The sequence below is a fragment of the Chroicocephalus ridibundus genome, chromosome 15, assembly GCF_963924245.1.
Source record: "Chroicocephalus ridibundus chromosome 15, bChrRid1.1, whole genome shotgun sequence".
In the NCBI taxonomy this organism is placed as follows: Eukaryota; Metazoa; Chordata; class Aves; order Charadriiformes; family Laridae; genus Chroicocephalus; species Chroicocephalus ridibundus.
In genome coordinates, this window is record NC_086298.1 from 559407 (window position 1) to 578684 (window position 19278).

Sequence of the window (19278 nt, forward strand, 5' to 3'; positions counted from 1 at the left end):
CGGGGCAGAGGGCTCCCGCAAGGGGCCGCAGCCCCTCTCCCCTGGTTGCACCCCTGGGCCAAGCCCCCGCCGGCCCCCGCAGCGCGCTCAGGGCACGTGAGGGACGTACCCTGCCTGGCTCTCCAGCCGGGTGCGGGCTTTGGGACGCAGGCGGGGGTCCGGCCCCGGCAGCAGCCCCTTGGACAATGCCGTCGGCAGGGCTGGGGCAGGGGAACGGGGTGTTTCGCTGCCCCGGAGGCCCTGGGGTGAGAAGCAGGACCACCGCGGGGCCGAGGTTTCCTCCTCTGGGATTCTCCTGGCTTGTCCCAGGGAAGGGCTGATCCTGCGCCGGTCCCCAGCCCCCCCCAAGCCCATGCAGCCCCACGGCACCCAACAGCGTGCCGTCCCCCCACGCTGCGCTGGGTGCTCAGGGCTTTCTCTCGCTCACCAGCCGGACTCACGTGCACTATGTCACCCCAGAGTAAATCAGGAACTGCCACAACCCCATGGCTGGGGTGAGGCGCAGGCAGAGGATGATGGAGCTGAGGGAGGGGGCTGGCTGGCCCCCCAGCACGCCCTGGCACTCCCTGGCCAGGAGCACAGGGCCAGGACACCAGCAGTCTCGGGGCGCGGGCAGTGCTGGCCTTCTCCTGGGGCAGATCAAGGGGTGACGTGCCTGGACACAGACTCTCCTCTGAGGCATTTATTGGGGTGTCGCTGGCTGCCGCAGGGCACGGGGGCGCAGAGCAGAGGGGTGACACAAAGCCGTGGGGGGACAGGACAAGGACAGCACAGCTGGAGGAGCCGGGGAGCCCCAGGGCTGGCTCCAGGGCTGTGGAGCAGCAGCAGGGTCTTCCCAAACCCCAGCTTGGTCCTGCGTGGCCATGGGCGGCTGGATGAGGCGAGGGCTGAGCTCTGGGGACCTCCTGCACTTACGGCTTTGTTTCTGGAAGGGGAAGAGAAGTGCCGAGGGGCTGGGGAGGTGTCCGAGCCCAGCACCAGGGCTGGGGACCCACCTCTGCCTCCCCAGGCACCACTGACAAGCGGTGGGGCTGTCACTGGGGTGTCCGGTCCTCACCCCGGGGTGTCCCTGTCCCAGGACAGCCCAGCCCAGCCCAGCCCCCACCCCAGGAAACACCAATACAGACCCCACTAAGCCCAGCCTGACCCATGTGGGGGGCAAACAGGGGCTTTCCTTTGCCAGGGGGCATCTGATGCCCATTCTGGGCGATGGTCTGCCACCTCCTCGCCCCGCACAAGGGCATGGATGGATGCTGCCCTGGGGGATGGTCCGGCACGGGCTCCCCGTGCCAGAGCAGCCCCCGTGGGGCAGGACCACATGGCCGCGGTGTGGCGTGGGTCCGGCGTGGCGTGCCCAGCCCACAGCCATGGCGGGGTGGTGCCCAAGGTGGGGCCAAGCTTGGCACATGGGGGTCCCAGCGCATTGCCCGGGACCCACAACTCACCATCGAGGATGTGAAACTCATCTGCGGAGTCGCAAAATCCTGCAAGAGAGAGAGCCCGGGGCAGTCACCCTGCCTGGGCACCTGGGACCCCCCTGCCCTGCACCCCAGGGACACTGTGGGGCACAGCCCAGTCCTTGCACCTTGCATCCTTATCCCTGGGGTGGCCACAGCACGGGGACAGACCCCACACGTGGCCCTACCGTGGGTGACATGGGGCCGCAAGCTGCTCAAACCGGTGTGGATGTGCCTCCCCCTCCCCACGCCGGAGGGGCTGGACCCCAGGCCCTGCTGCCAGGCCCCTCCCGGACACAGCCCTCGCCGCGGGGGGGACCCTGCCCCCAGGGGACTGCGTGCCACCCACCGTATTGGGGGAAGTAGTAGGTCACGTCTTCGTTCAGGCCCACAGCCCTGACACGCTGCTCGAACTTCTCCGCGACAGTGTCACTGACCCGGCTGGTCCGTCCTGCGTGGGGAGGGAGACGCTGTCACCGGCCGCGAGCTCTGCCCCAAAGCCCCCTCGTGCCCCCCACGGCAAGGCTTGGGGCCAAGGGGTCTTTCAGCTCAGAGAAGCTGATTACCAGGTCCCCCCTCACCCCCCTGCAGCGTTTGGGGACAAAACTCTCCATCTGAGAGATGCTCTCCCCCGAGCCCAGCACGGGTTTCCCACCCCTCTGCCACCCCTGTCCCTCATCTGCCACGCGTCCCCCAGCACCGACCCACCGTAGAGCTTGACAGAGATGCTCCGGCCCTTCTGGTAATAGAGGATGGCGTAGGTGCTGTAGTCTGTCTCACCCACCACCACGTCCACTTTGCTGCCATAGCCACGGCCTGGGACAGACCGAGGACAGCCCCAGTTAGTCCCAGTTAACCCTGGTTAGCCCCAGTACTGTCCAGGGGCCTCGTTTCACCATGAGCGGGGTGTACAAGGGGTGAAAATCAGGGCCAGAGCAGGTGCAGCCCCATGGGGTGCCATTCCCCACCACCATGATGGCATTTGGCACCGGGGCACTTTGAGATCCCAGAGGTGGGATACTGGGAGGGCACTGGTACCAAAGCCCCGCCGAGAGCTGGAGTGGGGGGCTCCAGCTCCACGGTCCCCGCAGCCCCCGCGCCACCCCAGCCCGGCCTCCCTTACCCTTCAGGAGGAAGCGTCCGCGGGCCTGGGTGGGGAGGTAGCGCTGACGGATTTCCCAGCACATCCCGTCCCTGTACGGGGAGAGGAGGAGGCTGCGGGCGCAGGCTGGGGAGGATCCAGCCCGGGCCCCCTCCCGCCCCGCTTGCCTGGGCACACGCGGTATCTTTTTTCTCGGGGCATCCCTGGGGAGATGCTGCAAAGAGATGTCTCAGGGCCCCATGGAGACACAGCGAGAGCCACAGGGACCAAAAACTCGCTGAGCCCGAGGGGTCCCTGCCCCCTCCCTGCAGCTCTGAGCCTGGCTCAGCCCCTCAGACGCACTCCGCCCCCCCCAGGCTGGCAAGCAGCACCCATGGGTGTGCTGAAGATCCCCCTCCTCAGCTGTGCTGCCGCTGGGCTGGCCCCCAAAAGCCTGTCCCTGGCTGGGTGCCCATGGGGCAACCATGTGCCAGATCAGTGCCTCAGTTTCCCCAGCCTGGTTTCCCTCCACCTTGCCCAGCCTGGGCAGCCCAAGGCTGGTGGCCGTGTGGGTGGCAGGGTGCCAGCCTGCTGTGGCCAGGGCTTTTCCCACAAAGCATCCCAGGGGAGATCCCACCCACACTTTGCTCCCAGGCAGCTCTTTCCTCCTTGGGGCCTGTGGCCAGGGCACTGGCCCTGCTCGGACCTGCCTGCAGCGTCCCTGTCCCATCCAGCATCCCCACCCCAGGGCACTGGCCCTGCTCCAACCCACCTGCAGCGTCCTTGTCCCATCCAGCGTCCCCATCCCAGAACGCTGGCTCTGCTCCGACCTGCCTGCAGCGTCCCTGTCCCATCCAGCGTCCCTGTCCCATCCAGTGTCCCCGTCCCATCCAGCGTCCCCATTCCTGGGTGCTGGCCCTGCTCCGACCCACCTGCAGCGTCCCTGTCCCATCCAGCGTCCCTGTCCCATCCAGCGTCCCCATCCCATCCAGCGTCCCCATCCCTGGGTGCTGGCCCTGCTCCGACCTGCCTGCAGCGTCCCCACCCCACCCAGCGTCCCTGTCCCCATCCCAGGGCACCAGCCCTGCTCCAATCTGCCTGCAGTGTCCCTGTCCCTGCCTGCGGCCCCACTGGCTGGCACCACTCACAGCTTCCTGAAGGTGCTGATGGCCAGGCTCTGCCCCTCCAGGATGGTCACCGTCACCGTGGTGGCCTCCAGCTGGTGGCTGTGCTCTGCCAGGTAGCTGCAGCGGGAGGCCACGCCGACCAGGAACCACCTCCCTGCAAGCTGCATGGCACAGGGGTGGCACTGTCTGCTGGGCCACTGCCTCAAAGCGCCACCACCCCGCTGCCCCGAGCACCCACCACCCCGAGCACCCTTCTTCTGTGCTGTCTCCACTCGCTTGGCACCTCTGCCGCAGCCCGGCCCCTTGGCCTGCCCACGGGGCACGAGGAGCCGGCGGATGGCACAGAGCAGGACAGACAGGAGCCTGGCATGGGGACAGGCTGGAGCAGGGGGACTGCGGGGAGGGGGCGTCCGAGGCATCCCCGCACACCGCGAGCACCCCGGGGCAGCCCTGGGTGTGTGGTGGGCGAGCACCCCGCTCCCGTGTCCGCACCCTGCAGCCCCAGCTCAACCTGTGCCCGGCGGAGGCCGTGCCCAGCGCCGCCGGGGGGGACGCGAGTGCCCAACCCCAACCCCAGAACGGCTGCACCGGCCCCGGGGCGAGGATGGAGGGGGCTGCGGGAGCCGGGGTCCGGCTAGACAGCAGCCGGCCAGGACGGGGGTCCCTGCCGAGGCTTCGGCCCCCCGCCTGCCCTGTGGGGCGGCTCTGCGGGCAGCGCTGGGGGGCTGAGCTGGGACCGGGGGTGCGCCGGGGGGCTGGGCTGGGGGAGCGGCTGGCGGGGCGGGTCTGAAGGGGGATGCCCTGGGGTCAGGCCCGGAGGGGGACACGCAGGGGGACGGGCTGCAGCCCCCCCCACCTCCCTGCGCCCCAGGCCCGCCGGGAGGGGGGGACGGCCGGGTGCCCCCGGCCCCTCACCTGGGGGAGGCTGAGCTCCTCCTGAGCCGCCACCTTCTCCAGCGGGCTCTGGGCAGGGGGCGGCCGCCGCTGCCGGCCCGGGCTCTGCCCCAGCGCCGGCGGGGCCGTGAGGAGCAGGCCGAGGAGCAGCAGGGTGCCCAGGGCTGCCATGGTGCCAGGCCGGCGGGGACCGCTCTGCCGGGAAGCGGCGGGGTCAGGCGGGCAGGGTGGCCGGGCTGGAGCCAAGCCAGGCGAGGGCCTTGGGCAGCTGCAGGCCGGGGTCAAGGCCGGGGTCAACGCTGGAGCCGGGGGTCCCCATGGGCCGGGCCGGGCCGGGCCGGGTGGGTCCCGATCCCGGGGGTCGCGATCCCGGGGGTCCCCCCAGAGCCCCGGGGGTCCCGGGCGGCCCCGACCCCACGGTGGGGAGGCGGGGCCTGTTCGAGAGGGGCGGGGCCTGTGTGGAAGGGGGCGTGGCCTGACAGACGGGGCGGAGCCTGGGGGAGGCGTGGCCTGACCGGGCCGGGCGGGGCGAGGAGGGGCGGAGCGGTCGCCGTAGGTGAGCGAGCGTGCCGCGCTCGGCTAGCTGCGCCTAGGGCGCGGTGGGGAGCTCTGGGCTCGATCTCTCAGGCCTGCGGCGGAAAGCGGCGCGGTGATTGGCGGGGGGGGAGCACCACCGAGAGGGGCGGCCAGAGCGGCGGGTGCCGGCCGCAGCGGAAGCGCGGGGCGGGGAGGCCGGAAGCGCGGCGGGAGGAGGCGGGGGCAGCGGGGCGCCGGAGCCGCCGAGGTGCCGTGAGGGGCGGGGGCGACCCGGGGCGAGGGTGCCGGTGGTGCCACTGGCCCTCGGGGCGGGTGCGGGCCCCCCGGTGCGGGGCTGCGGGCCGCCGGGCCGGGCCTCACCCCCCGTTTGCTTCCAGGCGCGGCGGCAGAATGACACGATGGACGCGGGCGGCGGCCCCCTCCTTCCCGACAGCGTCCTCTACGAGATCTTCCTCTACCTGGACCACGTAGACGTGCTCTCGGTGGGGCTGGTGTGCCAGCAGTGGCACGCCGTGGCCCGCGACGAGTTCCTCTGGAAGGAGCTCTTCTACCGCTACTACCGCGTCTCCCGGGAGGTGCCCCGGCACCCAGGTGCGCTGGCGGGGGGGAAAGGGGCTGGCGGGGCTGCTGCAGGGCTCCCGGCCGAGCGGGCAGGGCGGCGGGGCCGGCCCGGCGGCTGCTCCCTGAATGACGGCCCCGAACCCTCCCTGCCCTGAGCCCAGAGGGGAAGATCCTGCCCCCGTCTGCTGCTCTGTCCTCTGGTGTCACGGCTGACAAAGCCACTAAACCGTATCACGTTAGCAGTTCTACGTGCTTGGGTGGTGGTGTGCACCTGAAGGGTACCATCAGGTAGTTGAAAATGCTTCGATTTTCTCTTTCTCACGGAAAGGTGGTCTTAGCTCTCCCTGGGCAGGTGTTCTCTGGTAGCCACTGCACAGCTTGTCCGGGCACTGCTGCTGAGGGAGATCCCAAGGAGACGCAGTGAGTCACTGCGCTGCCACCTCACAGCCTAGTTGGATTCCATGATAATCACTGCTGGCTTTTCCTGATCAGGACCTCACAGCAAGCCTCTGCTTCAGGCTCTGTCCCTTTTTCATCTGGACTAGGAAGAGCTGCAAGTGCACATTAGCTGATCAGACCATTTCCATAAGATGTAGGCAGCAGCTGCAGCCTGGCTGTGGAGGGAGAACGCGTGTGCCTGGTGCCCGGAGAGGGAGGTGGGCGTGTGGCCTTTTAATTGTACACTGGGCAAATGGTGACCCACTTTGCAAGGGCAGGTCGGACTGGATCTTGGCCTCAACGTGCAGTGGGAAAATGGCCCAGTAACAGTCAGCATCAACTGAGCCTGGCAGGGCCTTCCCTGGGTAGAGCTGTCGGCAGTCTCGGTGGCAGCGGTTCTCTGCTCCCTGCTGAGTATCAGGCGCTGGAAGCGGTTTGGTGCAATCTGGAAGGGTAACCCAACGCTGTCGCACCAGCTGAGACAGGCCTTGGGGACCTGCCGACAGGAGTCCTTGCTGCCAAGGTGGGTCTTCCTTGAAGGCGGAAAAGCCCGTTCCCAGCGTGCTGCAGAGGTCTGGGAGGGCTGTGCTCCATCCTCCACCCCACGGATGTGCACGGTGCTCCCAGCAGTGGCCACGGCAGAGGGAATTGGCTTTTTCCGCTCAGGTTGCAGTTGCCACAGAAGAAATGCCGAGGATCAAGCAGTAGGGAGTCTGTCTCCCTGCAGTGGGTGCACCCACTAGTGCAAAAGGGTCCTGAGAAGAGATGAGGTGTGGATGGGACAACTCGGGCTGCGTGACTTCACTTGCGCAGACCCTGGAGCTCCATGGGGTTGAGGACGTTTATCTTTAGGTTTTATCTGAGGCTCTTTGACCAGGCTTGTTCGCTTCCAGCCTCCTGGAGTTAGTTAGTAAGCTACTAGCCCTGTTCTTTAGCACTAATCGGGATTGAGCAGTCGGTGTAACTCAGTAACGTATTTGGGCACCTCCCAGGCTGCACTTCTGGAGCTGTGAAAATCCTCCACGAGGCAGCAGGAGCAGGGGATGGCTGGCAGGGCCAGGAAGGGGCTGAAGCGGGAGTTTGGGGAAATCCTCTGCCAACCTGCCTGCCCTGGGCAGCTGTGTTGTTTGGGGAATGGCATCCAGTGGGTCTTGTAAGAGAAAATGTTGGCGTTCCTTGGCCAGATGGGATCTGTCCAGACCGCTTCCCAGCCGGATGGGCTGGGACCGAGAGCTTCAGAGAGGGATGTAGCCCTTTGCCTGGAGAGCAATGGCGGGATGTCCTGGCAGCAAGCTGCTCCCTGCCTGCAGGAGCAGATGCCTCCTGGGCTGCAGCGAGTTCCAAAAAACCCTTCACTTCTGTTCAGTGTAACTAGGGAAATTGGCCCTTATCCATATACATGTATAATCCTCTTTGCTTCCTCGGGATTTGCTGTTGCAAGAAGTCTGTAGGCTGCCTTACCGGGCACTTTGTTAAAAATCCTCCTTATTTGTCTCTTTATTAGGTGTCAGTGTGACTTCTGTGAGGGTGCTCAAGGCTCTTCTACTGCCGGCTCCTCTTCTGTCCTGGCACTGCTGCGTCCAGCTCCCCTTCTTCTCTCTTGTTTTCTCTACTCTCTTATCTCACAGAGGCGGTTTTTCCTGGTCTTGTACCCTTTCTGGAACCTTCTTAACTCTGTGTTAGACAAGATAAAGATAATCAGAGCAGAGCCCGGTACCCTGAGGAGCTGCTTCCCCCTCATCACATGATAGATTTGTTTGCGTTGTGCTGGAGCACGTCTGCCGTTCCGACGGCTGTTTTGTCCTGAGCAAGGCTTTTGTTAGATAGCTGACAGCTATGCCCTGGATGTTTCTTGCAGTGGCTGTACTGGTTTACAAAGTAGTGGTACGGTGTGGAGTTGTGTGTTTACTGGAAGAAAACATTTTCTGTGCGTGGGAGCGGGGAAGCTACTGAGAAAAATATTAAGCCCTGCTAACGTGGCTGAAGCTGTGAGGACCTTGGCCCCAGCAGAGCTCCTGGCATTGCCAGCAGCAGGCACGACCACGCTTTGTTAAAGACTGATTCTGCGGCTTCTGTGTTTAGCTCAGGGCTGTTGCTTCCCTCCACTGACGTTCCTGTCCCGTGTCCCTGCTCGTGTGTTACAGCTGCCGTCTCCTGGTATGATGAGTTCCAGAGGCTCTACGACACCATCCCTTGCGTGGAAGTGCAGGCCCTGAAGGAGCACAATGACCAGGTTTTGCACCTCAGCTTCTCCCACTCTGGCTGTTTGTTTGCATCGTGCTCCAAAGACTGTACTGTCAAGGTAAAGTGGCAGAACACACTCTGCACAACCCTTCTGGCTTTGATTTAGCGGGGCTTCGCCACGACAGCAGCCTTCAGGAAGTCTGTGGAGAGGAGAGGTTTGACCAGGTGTCCCCGGACTTAGGCCGGTTCCTGCAGATGCCGAGTTGTTCTCAAAGCCACAGAACTAATGACTCTTGCAAACGTAGCCTCGAGGGCTGTGGCTTCCAGCTCCAGCCCGCGTGAAGGTGGCCGAGGTGCCTGCCTGGCTCTGGCTGCTTTCTAGGTGGGAATCAGTCCCCTGTTGTGCCGTGGGTCTAACAAAGAGCGCAGAGATGACGATCCACTGCAGAAGTTCTGGCGTGAGGGGTTGTCTTGGGAGAAGTCTCTCTGAACGTGCTGACAAATCCGCCTGTGACAGTGCCATTTGCTGTGAACACCTTCTCCACTGGCTGATGGGAAAGCAGTCCTGCATTCAGCTGCTCTCCAAAGCTGTTGGCCATTTTCTGGCAGGGGAATTGACAGGGAAATTGGGACTGGGGCGCAGTTAAATAGGGTCTTTGATATTACTTTTTTTTCCTGTCCTAGTGAGTGCTGGCAGAACAGGTAAAGTGGAACCGCTCTCAGGCTTCTCCACAGCTTTCTGACTGTTTGTCTGTCTGTCTGTAGATCTGGAGCAATGAGTTGGACATATCCCTGCAGCACAGCTCCAACATGAGGCCGTACAACTGGAGCTACACGCAGTTCTCCCAGTTCAACTCCGATGACTCCCTCCTCCTGGTGTCAGGTGTCTTTGTGGGGCCTCACAACTCCTCGTCGGGAGAGATTGCCGTAATCAGCATGGGTAAATACCACCCTCGTCTTTACTGGGGCGTCCTGGGAGGTGTGAAATGGTGGGTGCTGGCTTCCCTTCCTCTTCAGGTGTGCGGTGGCCTTGCCCTGTGCTTGTCCTGCCTTCCACCACCTGTGCAAAGGGGTCCCAATCGTAGTTTCATAGGGTAAACCTTCCGGATAGCCTTAGCTCTGCTCAGGTCGGCATGTCATCACCTAAAGGCAGCGTGGCATGTATTTATTCTCACTTAACTTCTGCTCTAAGCGACAGTCTGGGCAAGGCAACAGTTATCTGCGTTACCCGTTGTCTTGAAGGCACCGTTTCTGACTCAAGTGGTGCTAGTCCCACCCTGAGGTCTGACGTGGCTTTCTGAAGCGCGTTCATCTGGGTCTGCTTCACCTCTTCTGCTGCAGTTCCGTGAAACTTGCTGATCCCAACACTGTTGTCTCTTGCCGTCTCTGTGCAACAGTCCCATTGTACCAAAAATCGAGGAGTGCTGCTAATTGCACAGCTGTCTTGCTCAGAAAGGCCCTGAGCCCCAGGGAGGGGAGTGAAGAAGTTCTGTACGTGTTTGGCTTCTTCTTGTCCTTGGGGTTTCTGCTTTGGGCCGCGCTCGGAGAAAGACTGTGAGGTTAGCTTGCGCTCTGGTCTGGCTTTGCCTGGCTGCCCTTTTTTTTGTTTGTTTCCCATGTGCGTGCTCTCTCCACACATCTCTGTAGAAGAGAGAAACAATCTGTCTCCGTAGTAGCAACTGGAATTGGGCGGTGGTTGGGCAGCGTCCGCTCAGCTTGCGGTGGAGATGCTGCATCGGTGCCTCTCCCGCGGAGGCTTGAATCCGCTTCTCGTGTCTTCTGCCACGGTTTCTCCAGAGCCCTTGCCGGGAGCCATCGCCTCACTCTTGTGTTTCCCCTCCCTTCCAGAGAACTTCACGCTGCTTTCCAGGGTGAGGAATAAACCCTATGATGTGTTTGGCTGCTGGCTGAATGAAACCAACCTGATATCTGGCAATCTGCATCGGATTGGGCGTATAACCTCCTGCTCCGTGCTGTGGCTGAACAACGCTTTCCAGGTGAGGTGCCTTTGTTCCGGCTCCACAGGCAGTGCAGCTTCCTGCTGGCTCCTGGGGGAGGAAAAGCTGCGGAGGAGGTGTGAGCGGGGAAGAATGGCCCAGTCCTCCTGCCCTCCCTGTTTGTCTCCTCTGACTTGCCCTCAGGATCTTGAGCTTGAGGCAACGCTTGCCTGAGGTTTCTCCGTGCTCCATGTTATGTTGCAATATTCTAATTCTACCCCCAGATTCCATTAACTCTTGCCCCATTAATTGGGATGAGGACTTGACTGCAGTGCCCTAGAGCGTGCGTTGCTCAACAGGAGAGTGGTTGAACCACAGCAGGGTTGCTGAGGTCCTTGGTAGTATGAAGCTGGGCCTGGGACAGCTGTAGTCTGGCATGTGTCTGAGCGACGGCCGTTCTCCCACTTGGCAGCTCAGTGCATTGTTCCCGGGAGCCAGAGGCAGCTCAGAGGCTGAGCTCAGCCCTCCCTGTCCTTGCTGATGTTTCTGTGGGCCAGGTGCTGTCTCTTACGCTGTGACGAGACCTGGAGATCAGTGTGTGCTGGCCTTAGGCTGCTTGTTTGCTGCTGTTTCATTCCCTGGCACTTGTGCTGCTCGGACGTCGTCCTCTTCTGTGTTTTGCCTCTGTCTCGATGTCACAGCTGCACATCCTGGTGTTTTGTGGTTTTTAACATGATCGATGCTGACCCCAGGTGAAATCCTCTGGTAGCAGAGACCCTTCCCCTAACCATTTCTCTGCGCTGTGCTGACACTACAGCGTTAACCCTGCCGTCTCCAGGAGGTGAGGAAGTTGAAGTCCGGCTGCAGGCTGCCAGAGCAGTTAGGCAGGAAGAGACCTGCTTGTGTTTGGGAGCAGATAACCAGGCTGGTCCCGCTGAGGGGTACAGGCAGACTTTAGGAGCACAAAGGTCCTCCGCTGCTTGTATGACAACGGGGTGGCACTTCACGCTGCACCTATGTTTATCGCAGAGGCCTGTTCCTGAAATTCTTGTAGGGCACCGAGCAGTGACAGATAATGACCTCGGGCGGGGAAGCAGCAGCAAGGCTGCCAGGCCTCTGTGTTTCCCACTCCGCTGTTGTCTGCCTGCAGGAGCTTTTTGTCTCGGTGTGCCCACCTCCGAGATGGGAAGGAGTGCAACAAAGCTGGCCAGCCTCTTGGGCCAGTTGTCGTGGTCAGTGTTCCACGCAGCAGTGCGAAGAGAGGTCGGGGTGTGGGGGGCTGCGTGTCCACTGCGGGGGCTCGAGGTCTGGGCAGGTGGCTCTTGGTTTGAGCTGTAGGAGTGACCCTCCAGTGAGGTGGTTCCTGCTCACTTCTCCCTTCTGCTTGCAGGGCATAGAGTCCGAGAATGTGAATGTAGTGAAGAGACTCTTCAAAATCCAGAACCTGAATGCCAGCACTATCCGGACCGTGATGGTGGCTGACTGCAGCCGGTACGATTCCCCAGACCTGCTCCTGGACTACGAGGAGCAGCTAGCTGCTTCCTCCACCTCCACCTGCCCGGTCTTTGATCTTGGCAGTGACAGCGAGGAAGAGGAGGCCAAGCCCAAGCAGACTCCGGAGCCAGCAGTACAGGAATTGCCGGATGAAGGGGGTGTGACAGCAGAGGACGGGCTGCAGCAGTTCTTTGATGATATCATGGAGGGCCGAGTGAGGCCTGCCATGACCGAGACAGAGTTGGAGACAAAGGTGGCTGAGCTGTTTGTACGCAGCAGAACTAAACCGCCTGAGCTGAACCTGCTCTCCACGGACAGCAACAGCAAGACAAAATACTTAATCTTCACCACAGGATGCCTCACCTACTCCCCGCACCAGATAGGTAAGGCTGTGGTCTGAGCCCAGGGCATGGCAGCTTCCCTGGGGTGTGGGCTGCGGCTACGCTTTAAATTTGAATCTGGAAAAGACCTGGTTTATTTGCTGCCTGTTTGTGGTGAGTGAGTACCAGTTTTGCTCAGGCCGATGGATTCTCGATACGGGAGGCTTTTGAGATGCCCCGGTCACTGAAGGGGGTTCCACCCCACAAGCGCTTGCCTGAGGGTTTTGTTGCTACCGGGTTTGACACGTGGCCAAACAAGAAAGCCATGGCGAGGGCTGAGCAGAAGATCAAGAAGGAACTCCTGACTTAAGGACATCAGCCACAAGTTGCACACAAGTGGGTGGATGTGAAGGGCAGTGGTTGCCCTGATGGGCGCGTGTGGAAGGGCCCCGGCCCTATTGTCTTGCGGGGGTCAAGAGGGCATCGGGGCAAGGCTGGTTTGAGCACCTTGGGATTCACGCGCGTGTTGCTCGCGCAGTGCTCCTCAGCGCTGGGAGACGGAGCCCTGCCTGCCCCAGTGCCTCGCCTGCCTCCCCCGGTGTGTGACCCCCCTGCATCGCTTGGCCTTTCAGCCGTAGCGAGACACTTGGGCACTTTTGGTATTGGAGAGCTTTCACAGTGGGTTCTTCGCTGCCTCAGCAGGTCCATGGCAAGCTGATCCCAGGCGGCTTGCTGGCGCTCAGCCTCCTTCCCCAGTGGGGCGCAAGGGGCTGTAGTTGCAGCACAAGCCAGGCAATGGCGCCGCCGGTGACCTTTTTCTGGGTTAGGACTTCCCTTGCTCATCTGGGGCTCTCTTGTCGAGGCACTGGGACTAGCAGAGTCTGAATTTATAGGAAATAAAAGCGCAGTGATGAGCAGAAGCAGGTCGTCTGGGTGCTTCTCCAAAAGCCCCTAAAGTTAGCAGAGAATTTCAGTGGAAAGGACTAGACAGATCAGTAGAAACGTGGGGAGGGAAGGAGGGCTGCTTCTAGACATGAAGACTCTTCTGTAAAGCCGGATGGTTTCAGTTCCTTTTGCTGCTCGCACAATTGCAGCCTTGCTTTCCTGCCCTTCTAACCTTCCTGTTCCTTGGTCCTGCACCAGTACAGCCCAGTAAGGCAGGGAAAGGCAGCTTCCAAAGCTGTAGGCAACTTAGAGAAGAGTCACTTGGTCTTTGTCCACCCAAGTTAGGAATGTGACCTGGACTGAGAGTAGCTCTGCTCCTGCCTGGGGACGCGCGGCGGGTGGTCTGCCCTGCCTCAGCCCCCTCAGCAGCGCTGCATCCTGACCCGCCGGCCTGAGCAAACGCTGCCTCGCAGGCTGGAACCTGCAGCGCGCGAAGGCAAAGCGTGGCGCAGAGGCGGCGTCTGCCTTTGGACTCCGCCGACTCGCAGCGCAGCCTCCCAGGGCCGTGGGTTTTGGTGCCTTTGAACTCCAGTGACTCCCTGGCCGGCAGCCAGCGCCCGCGGCACAGGCTGGCTGTTCGGAGGGACGAGCCCTGGCTCAGCCCCTCTCCCAGCCATGAGTCACTGCAAAATGTTATGTTTGCCCATCGGTTTGTGTGTCAAACCGGCCTTTGTGCATCTGCTGTCTGCCCCTGAGGAACAGGTACTTGAAAGAGCTCGCCGTTGTGCTCGTCTCTCGCCAGGCTGCTGGGCTGGAGCTGCTGGTGGGAGCCGCGCTCCCGGCTGCTGGGCATGGGTGCCATCCTGCCTGATCTGCTGCACTTCTGCAGGAGTTTCCTTTGCGCTCCTGTCTCCCTTGTGCGGGTGGCAGGCTGGAGGCACGGGCAGAGCTGCCTGTTCTACTGCTTTGTGTGCGGGGAGGCCACGTAGCTGAGTTTGGAACTGGGAATGTAGCTGTGGAAATGAGGATGAAGGTGCTGGCAAGCAATGCCAGTTGGGTGGAAGAATGAAGGCCCTGGCCTGAAGGTCCTGAGCTGCCCAGGTTCAGAGGCAGTGATGTCGTGAAGGGCCTTGGACTTGAGGTGCAGTGTGGTGCCGCCCCGACCTTGTTGGCGTGCAGGAAAGAGAAGGGTGTTCAGCAGCGATTCTCTCGGAGAGGCGATGGGATGGGCCATCTTCCAGCTCCTCTTGGACCTGCTGAGGATTAAGCCCATGTGTGCCCAAGAGCTGCTGAGGCTCACAGGAGTCCTCCAGGAACTGCTGTTGATGGTTTGTGTTTGGGACTCCTGTCTAGAGCTCTAAGGGGAGAGGGCTTCACCCACAGCATGTGGGTCGGGAAGTTCGAAAGCTGTAAAGCTGTAGAGCCCAGTTTGGGTTTAAACCCCTGTTCTTGGAGCTTTCTGGGGCTGACCCCCCCCCCCCCATGCTTGATGGTGGCAAGGGAAAGCCCTGCCACAGCCAGTGCGTCTGCTGGGCCTTCTCCAGGCTGGGTATTGCAGGAAATGGGCCCAGCCCAAGGATTCATCCCGGAGAAAAACCTTTCTGCAACCGCAGTGCCTCAGGGGCCAGCGCAGCTTCCTTGTGCTCCGGCGCAGGCTGCGGGCTGGGCTCGGGGCGAGGTGCGGCTGCAGCAGCCGGGTTGGCAGCTGGGCATCTCCCTGGCTGGGGGAGAACGTGCCAGCGTGTCCCTTACGGGCAGCGTCCTGGCCAAAAGCACCGCTTGCGAGAGCTGGAAGGAGCCCGTCAGGGACAGCAGCCCTGTCGTGGTCCTCAGCCAGCGGAGCCAGTTCTTCTTTCTCAGCAGCACAAAGGGAAGCCCCTTCTTGAAGCCTGGGGACTTCCACCAGCCCCGCTGTCTGCTGGCAGCAGCCTGCAGAACCGCCTGATTCTGCTTTCTGTCCCCAAGGGATTAAAAGGATCCTGCCCCATCAGATGACGACTGCCGGGCCGGTGCTGGGGGAGGAGAGGCGCTCGGATGAGTTCTTTGACTCACTGGATCACGTCATCGACATCCATGGGCACATCATCGGGATGGGCCTCTCCCCTGACCACAGGTGAGCGTGGCGGGGCGGCAGTGCTGGCCTCGGACACCGCGGGGGGTGGGCGGCGGCTGCTGCTTAGGGGCTTTGGGGGAGAACCGGAGAAGAAATGACTGCGGTGGATGGAGCAGGCTGTCTGCATAGGCCGCTCGGCTTGTTCACATCCCCTTTATGCCCTAGTGCTGATGCCACGTGTCACCACCTGAGCACTTTCCCACACCTGCTTTGTCCCTTCCCGGGGCAGGGGGGTTGGAATAGCTGATCTTTAAGGTCCCTTCCAACTCTGTCACCATTCTATGATTCCGTCTCGGCAGGAATGCTTTCCTCCTGCTGTGCTCCTGAGCCTGGTTCAGGACAGGATCAGGCAAGGACCGTTGTAAGAGCTCCTGGTGGAGCTGCTCACCTTAATCTGTCTTGTCCCTGAGGCAGATGGATAGGCCACTGTCCTTAAAGTTGGTTTTAACGGGATTAGAGAGGCTTTACCTCACCCCTAGGGCCCGCTGTCCCAGCTGTGGTGGCCCATTCCTTTCCAAACAGGGGAAGAAGTGGTTCAGCAGCGTGTCCCTGTGCTTCAGCCTGGGTTTCAGTGAGCAGAGCTGCAGGATGTTAAGGAGCAGAGGAACGGCTCGGTCCCTGCCCTGCCCGGCTGCGCGGCGCAGTCACAGCTGGGGCTCTGTGAGCTTTGTCGCACGTGGCGAGGTGCAGCGTAACTCTCTGCTCCCCGCCCCAAGGTACCTGTACGTGAACAGCCGTGCCTGGCCTCGGGACTGCGTCATCTCCGACCCCATGCAGCCGCCCCCCATCGCCGAGGAGATCGATCTCCACGTCTTCGACCTGAAGACAATGAAGGAGGTGAAAAGAGCCCTCCGGGCTCATCGGGCCTACACGCCCAACGAGGAGTGCTTCTTCATCTTCCTGGATGTCAGCAGGGACTTCGTGGCGAGGTGTGGGGCGATGGCGGGGGAGAGGGGGGACAGGGTCCTGACCCCGTGCCCAGGAGGCCCCTGGGGCCGGCGCTGCGGGGTGGCTTGTGCAAGCAGGGCTGGTCCGGCTGCTGGGAACTCCCGTGTGTTGTGAGCAGAGCAGGAAACGGGAGGTTTGGAAAGAGCAGAGGGACTGAATCAGAGGCGTCTGCTAAAGGCCGTGCACCCTGCTCCTGTTGTGAAATCAGCGAGGAAAGGGGAAATTTGGGGCTGTGGCGCGTTTGGGGTGGCAGATGCCCTTCTCGAGGGACTGCGGGCAGCAGGTGCCACGGAGTGAGCTGAAGGGGCTCTTCAGACAGCCCCGAGGGAGCCGGCCTGCCCAGGCTGAAGCTCCTGGGTGACGGGGCTGCAGATGGAGCCTGGGGCACTCTGCGCCTGCGCAGAAGGAAGGGGGTTGGGAGCAGCAGGTTGTCGAGGCTGCTGGGGTGACGTCCTGACCGCTGTCTTGTCTGCCGCAGTGGGGCAGAGGATCGCCATGGCTACATCTGGGACCGGCACTATAACATCTGCCTGGCCAAACTGCAGCATGACAACGTGGTCAACTCGGTGGCGTTCAGCCCGGTGGAGCAGGAGCTGCTCCTGACAGCCAGCGATGACACCACCATCAAGGTGTGGCGCTCCCCTCGCGCCGTGCGCATCCAGCAGGCCAGGAAACCCCGGCCCAGGAAACTGCTCTTCTCCTGGCTCATGAACCAGAAAAGCTGAACCCAGGTACACCCGCTCCTGCAGCTTCTCACTGCAGCCACCTCCTCTGGAGCTTGCAGAGCTTTGTGCCCTGCACAACAGAGACGAGCTCTGGGCACACGAATCCCATCTGCTGAGTCAGGAGAGACCCCGGCAGCGGGAACTGCTTCCTCCTTGGAGCATCCGCTTCAAAGACAGAGTGTAAGAGCCGAGGGCCCGTTCCTGGGCCTGGTGGGCAGCAGCCCGAGCTGGTCACTGCAGGGTAGGCGCCCCACAGCTTCTCACGAACGCTGCACCTTGGTCACAGCTCTCTGGGTGAGCGTTGGTCTCTGAGAACAGACTGAGACGCGTCTCCAGCGTTTGTACTGGGTGAGCCTGGGCCGTGGCCGACCTCGCTGGGAGCTGCCGGCTGCAGAGCACTTGGCAGAAGCGGCGGTACAGTGCTGTGCTGCCTTACTGCAGGACTCTTTTAATATAGTAGTTTTATTAATGTTTGTTTGTCCCAAACCTCCACAGGCAACTCGTCTGGCTGCTGGGTAACGCCGAGTGCCTCCTCCCACACGGCACCTTGGCCCCGGGGGGCAGCGGGGATGGGAGGGCAGCGGGGGGGGCAGCAGGGGAGGCAGGGCTGGGGGCCTCGCTGGCATCTCATGTGGCCCCCGGGGACGCAGCCAGTGCCCTGTCGATGCCTTCTGTTAGAACTACGTGCTGACCAAGGTTTCCAAACTTGAGAGCGGGAAGGGCTGGTGGTAACGCGGTGCTGGCTTTTCCTCCGTCTTCCTCTCCGAAGCAGCACTTAAATAAGCTATGGCATCGGTAACCTATTTATTCTAGGGGCTGTGCTGTCCCCTCCCGAGGGGGTGGCCGTGAGGGTGGCTGGTGGGTCTCGTGGTCACCTCCCTCCCACGCTACTCAAGTTGTGGCACTTTAGGCTCTCTTGGTACGTTCTCTGTGAATAGGTGCAGGCACCCAAGGGTGGCTGCAGGTATTCACCCAGAGGTGCCGGGGGGGACGCAGCCCTCCTCTGCCTGAAGTGACAGTTGAATAAGCTTCCTTCCACCTGGAATGACTTGCTGGGGGTTCGGTGGCCGGCTTCTCCGGGGACCCCTCCAAGGATGGAGCTGGCTCACTTTGAAGCGACGACGAACGTGGTGGTGTTTACTCTGTATCTGTCCCTGACGCTTTTCTCCCCCTAGCAGCTACCCAACCGTAAGAGTCTAAAATTAAGCTCCTAACCTTGACCTGGCCCAGATGGCCGGGGCTGGCGCTGGCCCCAGGAGCTGCAGTTGTTCCTGGGAGGGGGGGCTCTGGGCTGTGTCTGGAAAGGAGCCGGGTCCCAGGCAGGGGCTGGGGGAGGCGGTTCGGGCTCCCCTGGGAGCACCGGGGCAGTTGTCTGTGCCACTCAGGGCCTCGGGTTGCAAATACGAGACTTAACGGAGGCAGCAGATACTGTCTCGATACGCACTGATGGCTTTAACAGCTCCTCTGGCCCTTGGCAGCAGGTTTGTACCCCGGGTCTGCTCTGCCCCAGCAGGTGCCTGTGGCTTTATCCAAAACCCCTGTACTCAGGTTTTCTGTCAGCGTAGGACTTCCAGAAACACGGGAGCCCTTCAGGGCTGTGTGCGCACACGGGATCCCCATCCAGCTCTGTCCAGTCACACAGCAAAGGAACAGCCTCTACCTTCTTCCCTCCCCCCCCAAGATTGTGAAATCTGTTCTCCTTGGCTCGGTGTAGTAGTGAGCAAGGCACTGAGGGTTTATGTTTGTACCGAGTTTTGCTCTTCACTATGGCATTGAATAAATATTCTGCTAAAGCATCTCTGCAATGCGCGTTTGTTTTTCTGAGTGCTGTTCTTCTACTGAAGCCAGACGTGTCGAACTGCTGCGCCTGCGTCCCTGGGGGGCTCCAGAGGTAGGCGACTCCCTCGGAGTATCTGCCCTGGGCTGTGCCAGCAGCGAGCTCTAAAACAGGAGGAGAGAGGCAGAGAATTGCCCCAATCTTCATTGCCCTTGGGGAGGACAGGACAGCCCCGTGCACGGGGAGCGGCAGCTCCTGGCAGCCCGGGGGAAGGCTCTGCCGGTGAAGCTGCCCCGTGCCTGCTCCCACCGGTGAAGCTCCGGCAGCCAGGCTGGGGCTGCATCACCCCCTGCCCCCCAGGAGCTCCTTCCCTGCCTGGTGCTGGGCAACCCCCCCCCGCCCCCCAGGCTGCAGCGTTCCCGCAGGGAGGGCAGGAGCTGGGGGAAACTCCCAGCAGTAATAAACCCCCAGAAATAAAACTCCCAGAAATAAACCCCCACCCCGAGGGGCTCCTGCTCCTCCTCCAGCCCCAGACTCCCCTGGGTTATACGAGGATGCTCTTCCAACTGCTTTTATTAGTGGGGGTTTTTTTGACCATATTACATCCTCAAGGGAAAAAAAAAAAAAAAAAAGAGTTACTTCACAGTACTAGGCCGAGATGGGTGTTCTCCAATAGCTGTGGTCAAAAGGGGAAAAAAAAATGCACAAAAAAAATATCCAGCGGTGGCTTACACTGAGCACTGTGTGCCAGGCGGGCTGGCAGAGCCCTGCCCAGGAAGGGACCGTACCCCTGCTGCAGC

General features: G+C 61.7%; 2 protein-coding genes across 2 annotated transcripts; one reads left to right on the top strand and one right to left on the bottom strand.

Moving 5' to 3' along the window:
* Nucleotides 1-667: 667 nt before the first annotated feature.
* On the bottom strand, nucleotides 668-5026 carry C8G (complement C8 gamma chain). The gene is made up of 7 exons (XM_063352912.1): nucleotides 4581-5026; nucleotides 3687-3826; nucleotides 2581-2651; nucleotides 2166-2273; nucleotides 1807-1908; nucleotides 1446-1484; nucleotides 668-925 (listed from the first exon to the last, which is right to left on the bottom strand). The coding sequence occupies exons 1-7, from the start codon at nucleotides 4728-4730 to the stop codon at nucleotides 912-914; spliced, it is 624 nt and encodes a 207-aa protein (XP_063208982.1). The 5' UTR covers nucleotides 4731-5026; the 3' UTR covers nucleotides 668-911.
* A 188-nt stretch (nucleotides 5027-5214) lies between these two features.
* On the top strand, nucleotides 5215-18497 carry FBXW5 (F-box and WD repeat domain containing 5). The gene is made up of 9 exons (XM_063352911.1): nucleotides 5215-5343; nucleotides 5474-5687; nucleotides 8240-8397; nucleotides 9045-9219; nucleotides 10128-10276; nucleotides 11607-12093; nucleotides 14881-15028; nucleotides 15745-15957; nucleotides 16455-18497. The coding sequence occupies exons 2-9, from the start codon at nucleotides 5495-5497 to the stop codon at nucleotides 16699-16701; spliced, it is 1770 nt and encodes a 589-aa protein (XP_063208981.1). The 5' UTR covers nucleotides 5215-5343; nucleotides 5474-5494; the 3' UTR covers nucleotides 16702-18497.
* Nucleotides 18498-19278: the final 781 nt, after the last annotated feature.